The 8451-nt window shown below is 41.8% G+C and overlaps 1 protein-coding gene across 1 annotated transcript; it reads right to left on the reverse strand.

The window, feature by feature from the left end:
* Positions 1 to 1554: 1554 nt before the first annotated feature.
* CAPSL (calcyphosine-like) lies at positions 1555 to 5989 on the reverse strand. Its single transcript, XM_009076646.1, has 4 exons — positions 5853 to 5989; positions 4881 to 5058; positions 3510 to 3719; positions 1555 to 1656 (listed from the first exon to the last, which is right to left on the reverse strand). Exons 1-4 carry the CDS (start codon positions 5987 to 5989, stop codon positions 1555 to 1557), a joined length of 627 nt encoding a protein of 208 aa, XP_009074894.1.
* Between the last annotated feature and the right edge of the window lie 2462 nt (positions 5990 to 8451).

An 8451-nucleotide genomic window follows, 5' to 3' on the forward strand; every position in this document is an offset into this window, starting at 1 on the left:
AGCCAGCATGCAAGTTTCTGGCTTACAGGTCAAAGAAAATAATTGAGTTTGCACAGCCTTCAGTAAGGAATTGCAAGCAGCTATTGCTCATACTGAGCCATTAGGCTGGACAAAACAAAAACAGGGTTTGCACAGAGTCAGTGCAGCAAGTGCTCAGGACTTCAGTGTTTGAAGAGTTAGCAAACCAGGCTAAGTAAGAGCTGAGACTTCATCAGAAAAGCTCCTTCAAAAGTTCAGTCTATTACTCTGTACTGCTTTTAGCTGGCTGCTAGACTGAAATAGAGCAAATGCTGCCATACACAAACCACTTAGCCTTTGCTACAGCAGCAGCTTCTCAGTCTTGGAGAACAGCACAATGATGAGAGAGAAACAGAAAGAAGTAAGAATCAAATCAGGAATAAATAGCACGCACACACACTGAGGTTTTTTGTGGGTTTGTTTCTTTGTTTGTTTGGGTTTTTTTCCCAAGTTTCCTTTGTGTGCCATTTCCCCTTGTCTCTATGGGCAAAGGACAAAAAATGAACTGAGACAGTCTCGTTGGTGGGATCAGGGGGGAAGGTTCCCAACCCTTATTTAGCATCAGAAAAAGAAGAAGACAAGACTAGAAAGTTACAAGTGCTTTAATTCTCATAAAGTTTCCTGAATTCATAGCTTGGTCATAAACCACCATTGGTACAAAAAAGTAAACAACTTTCACTGTAGGTGTATACAGACAACAGCTACAAGAACAGCAAATATTCCAGGAACAGAGAGAAAAATGTACTGTAACACATATATCCCCTTTAGAGAAAAATATCATTGAGATGATCTCACAGTACAAATATAAAGGAATCAAAGTCAGGGGAAAAGGGGAGTGGAAAACCCTGTGGTTTGAAATAAGGCATGCACAGTATGACTGTACATTTAGTTGTAAAAAGGTAAGAAAACAGGGCTTTAAATGGCATTTTACACTTATTCTGCTCTTCTCTGCCCTTCTTGATTTGTTTCTCCTAGCCTTTGGAACACATTCCCAGCAGCAGGATATGGAGTTGTACCATCCCACAAATGAGACCCAAGAAGCCAAAAGATACTGCAGTGCTACAGGTGAAAGGGCTATGTCGACCCCTTGAGACAAGATTCTCCCATTTATAAGAGCCTGCCCAAGACCACCACACTTCCAGAATATTTTAGTTTCCTCCTCTAAGGTTCTTTGTGGAACAGACCTATATCTAACACTGGAGGACAGGATGCGTTCAGGAGCCAGAGGGACCTACTGCAGATGTCTGAAAAGAAAGGAGCAGGTCTTCTTAAAAAACAATAGACATGCCAAGAATGCAGGGAGAACAGGGACAGATGTGTTGGGGTGGCTGGATGCCAGATGTGCTCTCTGATTATGCTCTGATCCCCTGAGGTTGAGCCTAGGGTACCACCTGGGAATTACTTCTGCAAATTGACTGTAGTTGGCAAAGTTAGTGAAAACTGCTGCTATAGAACATGAGGGTGCTGTTACAAATACACTTAATCATAGGAACATACAAAAGGTGAAAGTAAAGTATCACTTCTTTAACCATATGATCAGAATTTCCAAGCATTCTTCATCATGACAATGAAATAGGCATCCTTGTCAATGGAAGCACTGACTCCTGCATAGTAGTTCATGAAGTCTTCCATGGTGACCTGAGACAGAGGGATTGAAAATAGGAAAATTACCCTTTATTTTTTCAAATGCTGTAAGTCAAAACCACACACTGAGAAGAACTCTAAATGAAACTGAACAACTGCTAATTCACGTTGTTGCTAACAAAAAGGAATCCAACAGGAAGAATGAAGACAGTGAAAATTTACCTCAGTTCATTTCTTTGCTAGAAATAAGAGCTCTTGTTCTCCAGGAGCACTTGGATGGAAATGAAACCTGTGAAGTTAAACTAACCTTACCAGGAACTGGTTAAAGCCACTGCTGCCTAAGAAAATAAATGCTTTAATGCATATTTTTCCAGGGATGCTATAATCTGGTTCTTTGCATTATTATTAATAAAAGTGGATGAGGCCTCTGATGCAACCCAGAGACAACTCAAAACTTTATATTCATTCATAAAGAGAAAAGATCATTACTCTAAATTAGTCTCACTTAATGAAGCAAACATTCTTTCAAATACCTAAGTTTTGAATATCCTTCATGTGTATTTTGAGGTTGAACTGTTTTAAAATGATGATTAAATAAGTAATAATCAAATTAGCAGATAGAAACAGTGATGCCTTAACTCTTGAACCCTGTAGGTCATTCTTTGAAAAAAACATCACATCGAAAAACATTTGCTCTGATTTCACTGTGCATTTGAGAGCTAAGTAATATATGACAATAGAGAGAAGTGACCACTCTATACTGTCCTACTATCAGGAACTAATTACAAGCCTCCCTGACCCTGCCTGTTCCAGAGACACATGGCAAGATCACAGTGAAGAGGTCCTTTCTAGCAAAACCTTGAGGAACGTCTACTAAAAATATTTTAGGTATTCATTGTCGTTAATGACTTCTGATTCAGCCACAGGAAAGTCACAATCAGTTCTCAGAAGAAACAGCAATCAGGTGAGATTGCTGATCGAGAGGTGAGTTCTCAGGGAAACAAGACACTGAACTCATCAAGGATCACTTTGGGGACTCGTGTAATGCATTCATGCACTCAGCAGAAAAAGCAGGAACATTTTATTTGAGACTTGCTAGACCCTTGCTGCAGAAAAGGGAGAGGATGGCTGGCACAAAACTAGCATCTCTGAGGATGACACGAGCAAAAGGGATGAAATTCAGCTCTACTGAAATCAAAGTCATGCCCAAGGGAAATAAAACCCTCACCTTTCAACAACTGAGAGCCTGGGTGTTGGAAACAAAGCAAATGGAGCATACAAAGTCCATCACAGAAGGTGCCCAGGCTTTGCACCTGCACCAGAGAGTTGAGGCAGAGGGCAGGAAGAGCTCCCAGCTCTTTTCCAGCATCTGGCTGCTCAGGGCACACAGCTGGTGCTAGCAACCCTAATCCCATCCTCTCTCCAAGTCTCTGTAGATAAATCTGTCCCTCTTATGGACTGATTTCCAAGTCAAGTGTCTCAGTAATTACACCATAGAAGCACTAACTGTAAAATATTTAACATATTAGGGAAGCTGCTTTTGAACTGGATCTTGGTATTTATTCTCCTAAGAAGTGAAAAATCCTCCGATTTGTGTGGAATCCTCGCAATTTTGTGGCATAGTCTGACATCACAGTAATCTAAGAAATTAGAGAATTAAGGCTACAAGCCTGGTAATGCAGTCTCATGACTACACTTGCACCTCATGCAGAGACCCTTTGCCTCAAAATGTGCAAGCAAGATGTACCAGCAGTCCTTATGCACAGGTTGTGCATCTACTTCACTGTCTGCTATAAATGTGATTCGAATGCATGTTTGTTATTACAATTGCACTCACATTTAATAATATAAGTCAAATGCTGAGTCAGATGGTGATTTAATGGCTTGACATTAGGTGTTTAGCTTACCTTTCCATCTTTTTCATAGGGTGAATCAAAATTATCCAGAAAGGCCCTAAACACCTGATCTTCAGTCCAGTCTCCATTTAGGTATTTCGAATGATGCTTAGCGTTAAACACTCCACGTAAGTCTTCAATTGTTACAATACCATCTCCCCCTTTGTCTAACTTCTGGAATGCCTGCATGATGATCTCTCTTCTTACATTTGACATGGGAGGCTGTAAAGAAATATTAACAGAATCATTTTATTTTTGCCAATTACTTTCCAAGTTCCAAATTCAAGTACCTGCGGTTGTTAGCAGTAAAACTGTTTCAAGGTACATGGTACAAAAAACTGCTAGCAGTCCATGAGCTAGAAAGGGCAATATAACATCAAAAAAGCAATGCAATTGAGACTATTCAGTATCTACCAACAGATGCTAATACACAAACACATGTAGTATGGGCAACAAACTGAATACAGCATACAGTTCTGGTGTCCCCAACATAAAAAGGACATGGAAATGTTGGAGCAAGTCCAGAGGAGGCCACAAAATTGAGAAGAGGACCGGAGCCTCTCCCCTATGAAGACAGGATAAGAAAGTTGGGGCTGTTCAGTTTGGAAAGGAGAAGGTTGCATGGAGACTGCATAGCAACCTTCCAGTATCTGAAGGGGCTTACAGGGAAGCTAGAGAGGGACTCTGTGGTGATAGGACAAGAAGTAATGTGTGTAAATGGCAAGGGGGGAAATTTAGATTAGCTATTAGGAAGAAATTTTTTACTGAGAGGGTAGTGAGACCCTGGAATAGGTTGCCTGGTGAGGTTGTGGATGCCCCAACCCTGGCAGTGTTCAAAGCCAGGTTGGATAAGGACTTGAGCAACCTGTTCTGGTGGGAGGTGTCTGTGCCCATGGCAGGGGGGGTTGGGACTAGTTGATCTTCAAGATCCATTCCAACCCGTTAACATTCTATGATTCTACAAATAGTAAATGGACAATGAGGGAAAATGCTACATAGAACACTCCTCTGTTCTACCTGTTTTAAATATTTCTAACACAAAATTACTAACTGTTCTATGGACTAATATCTTCTGTCTTAATTGTTTAGATTTTAGCAGATCAAAGAGACTCCAACCACAATCAGTCACACTGTGGTTGATTAGAGAAAATCTCTCCTGAATTATTTCATTTTACAAAGAGATGCATCATAAAATGGTGAACAAAGAAGTGAGACTAATGGGCTGAACAACGTAAGTACCCAGACTGCAGGAATTTAGGTAACTAAATCAAAGCTGCAATTCACTGTAAAAAAATCACAACAGGTTTTTTTGCATATATTCTATTCTGTTCTGCTAAATTTTTCACCATCTAACACAGTATTAACATAAATTCCCAGACTTACTCTCAGCATAACAAGAAATTCATCAAAACTAATTTTTCCGCTGCCATCTTTATCAAACATCTGGAAAATCTCTCGTGCTTCATCCTTGTTGATCATTATAGCATAATCATTCAATCCTTTCGAAAACTCTTTAAAATCAAGGGCTCCGCTCTTGTTTGCATCCAAAGTCCGAAATAGTCTGTAGAAAATGTGAAATTTAAGGAAATACATAGGAAAACATGGAGAATGCTACAGTGGGGTAGGAAGGTGCTGGAGCACAGAGTCACCTCACTGAGATAACATTCCCCCTTTTTCAGACTTGATTCTAGGACTTCTATGACTTCTGAAGGAACAAAAAAAAAGAAAGAGAAAAAAACCCAACCACCAGTAAAGCCTCCCATGCTTACTGGCAGCAGAGATGACTTGTTTAGATTGGGTTCCTTAATATTACACATCTGAAGTTAAATGAGGGAGAGGGTGACATGGTCTTCCTTTTCATTATACATGGCGGTCTATGGGAGTTGGACATTTAGATGAAGTTCCAGTTGGTCACCACCTGGTTTAAGGGGCCTGGGAGGGGTTCCAGGGTGTGATGCAGCTCCCCTTTCCTAGTGGTGGGGATGATGGCAAAAAGAGCCTAGGTGCCTGCCACAAACTAGACCATTACACACAAGGGAATCACGGCCTGAAAAAAGGAAGCATAAAACACCCAGTATTGAAATAATATTAGAAAACACCAAAGAAAGATATATAGGGTTTTTTCCCTTCTCTCCCAGGCAGGAATTGTTCTGGTCTCACAGAAACACCTTGATGTGAGGGATTCATAGTCCTCAGTCTTTCAACAAGCAAGCAGGTCACTCCTGTGCCTCAAAATATAGGAGCCCCAAGGCCAGACTCTGGGGGCTGTGGTATTTGCATTGGAACCAAGAAACCCAAGGTTTGGTCCCAGAAAAACTATTAGGCTGAATAATGGCTTTGGCTTCTTAAACTCACCTGCCAAGTCCTTTAATGCCTGCCGCTCCCCTTGCTAAACACTGCAGACGAAGTTTCTCTATAGGGTCAGTGGTATTGCGCAGTTTTCTTTTGGCCTGGTTTATCATATCTTCTTCCTGTCTTGATGTGCCTGGCATCTGGAAGACCAAAACACTCATATGACATGGATTCACATTCAGTAAAAGAGCTGAAATCCTCCTTAATATGTGGAGTATCCCAAATCCCTCACTTGTAAGATGCAGACAAACTCACGTTGATTCATTTTGACTATGTCCTTTTTCTTATATACCTCTGTCAGGAGGGGAAATTGCCAGTATAGCCCACCAACCACGAAAGAAGCCAGCCACCCTGTGATTAACTCAGGTGCAGATAGGAAAGTGTGGGTAATCATCTTCTGCCTGCAGTGTGAGAACACAGTGAAAAGTGATGGATGCACCCAGTACAGCAGAGCGGCTGCCTCTGCATCCCCAGCCACCCAGGCAGGTTTGCAGTTAGCATTTGACCATAGGAAGAGAAAAATTATCCTGGATGAGGATCTTTGTCCTCTGTTCGCTTTTGTTCCACTGAGGTTCTAATTCTCCTGAGCAGGGCTTTCTCCCATTGCACGTCTGAGCACCAGTCATTACCCACAGATGACACCTAGTGCTTGTTTAACAGAACCGCAGAACAAGTCAGTACCAAACCCGCGCGGCACTTCGCACCCAGGATTTCAGTTCTGCCCACAGTCACTTAAGCCTTCCAGTTTCCCTCAGAGGAAGACAATGCAGTAAAAAGGGGGAGAACCTGCCTGTGAATCTGCAGCTCTGCCACAGCACCACCACGAGCAGCACAGCCCCGGGCTGGCAGAGCCAGCCCCCTCCTTCTCCCGCAGGGTTTATTAGTGCGGAGTGCTAGGAACAGCAGGGCTGCCCTTGCACATACCTACATTGAATCCTGACCCCTGGACACATGCTTAGGACCAGGACTGCCACTCCCTAGCCTGGCTGCTGGGTCTGCAGGTTATGAAGGCTCCCAAAATATTTTCCAGCCTTTAAAGCATCACAGGATCAGGGCATGAAAGAGTCACAGAAGGACTGGGCTGAGTTACAGCAGAGCTCTAGATTCAGAGGGCACCTGGTGCCCTGCTGAGGAGGTGCTGGGAAGGGGAGATGAACAAATGAGCAGTCCTGTGAGGCACTGTCGATGCATGCAGCACATCTGATCCTGCTGTCACAGCACACGCAGAAATTGAAATTTAAATGGTTAGGACAACTTCTGAGAAACATGGAATTAAACTGTTTCATCCTAACTACTTCACTCCTGTCTACAGAGCATTGTCTGTGGCTGCAGATAATATCACATATGATGAGTTTTATAAACCCCTCAGATTACTCCAGCTGGGCCTGGAAAAAAACTCAGAAAATTAAAGTGATTTTGTACTTTACCAAATGGTTTCACTACTAGCTTATTGTAGATGTCTAGAGAGGTAGAACAGCCATCGCTTTGGCCTTTGCTTCAGACAGAACAAACAAAGTTCTTCTGGGAACTCATTAACTAGTGACCAGAAAGACTGCATGGCTATGTGAGCTCAGCAGTCAAAAATGATTTCTGCAAACAGTGATCTGTCCTAAAGGGGAAATGTTTACCTGGAAAGAATATAAAATACAGCAAGGTTTCATAAACACAGTGCAAACTGTATTTACATTATATAATTATGCACTATAACTTGTACCTAATATATAGTGCTGATACATCTATGCAGAGAGCCTTCCTAGGCTGTATTGTAAGAAAAGAGATTCCAAATCAGTGCAAGGAGGGCGGAATCACAGCAATTCACATGCTCTTTCCTTTCAGTTTGCTTTTACCCCTTTTTGGATAATGTGAAGTACAGACGCAATCAGTGTTTGTGGAATATAACAGTTCTCTGTATGCTGTACAATTATTAATACATTAATAAACCAAAGAAGTTCACAACCATAATTCCATGTGGTTTAAATTCTTACATCTTATCCAATATTATCAGGCATCTCTCTCAGTGAAATTAACCAGCAGTGTTTATTTTAATTTTGAATGCTAGAGAGTTTTATTTTGCTTAACAGCCTGGGCTACGAGCAATTACCATACCCCGCGTTGTCAGCACTTTTTGTTTCTATGGCCAGTGCTGATTTGTGCAGGCTGAACAGAACAGATTACATTTTTTTTGTATTTGTGCAGAACCTTAAATTTTGGTTTGGATCTTTTGAGAAGAATCCTAGGCTGTTCAGCAACCAGATCCCTTTACATTCCTCTATGCCTGAGGATTAAACCCAAAAAGAGCAAGATTCAATCTGAGCTTGGCACCTTTCATTTAGATGCTGAGCCCAAGAACGTCCTGTGAAAATTCTGAAAAACACCACAACATGACAGGCAGAGTCTCATACTTGTCCCCAGGCAGGCTCCTCAAAGCCCCTGTCCTGATCAAAGACACGAGTGGCGCAGCACTCACCCCTGAGCCGAAGATCTTGGGATCTTCGAAGAGGTTAACTGACCTAAACCAGTTGAACACGTTTGCTTTACTCCTTATAAATTTATTAAATTATTAGCAGCATTAAAACCGCAGGAGTATTTGGCAACCATCTAA

This window comes from Acanthisitta chloris, unplaced genomic scaffold, assembly GCF_000695815.1.
Source record: "Acanthisitta chloris isolate BGI_N310 unplaced genomic scaffold, ASM69581v1 scaffold16606, whole genome shotgun sequence".
Lineage (NCBI taxonomy): Eukaryota > Metazoa > Chordata > Aves > Passeriformes > Acanthisittidae > Acanthisitta > Acanthisitta chloris.

Coding starts and splice junctions, on each gene's coding strand:
- CAPSL (XM_009076646.1), bottom strand. CDS start 5,989: ATGCCAGGCACATCAAGACAGGAAGAAGATATGATAAACCAGGCCAAA. Junction 5,059..5,852: donor GGCATTAAAGGACTTGGCAG/GTGAGTTTAAGA, acceptor CATTTTCTACAG/ACTATTTCGGACTTTGGATG. Junction 3,720..4,880: donor AATTTCTTGTTATGCTGAGA/GTAAGTCTGGGA, acceptor ATTTCTTTACAG/CCTCCCATGTCAAATGTAAG.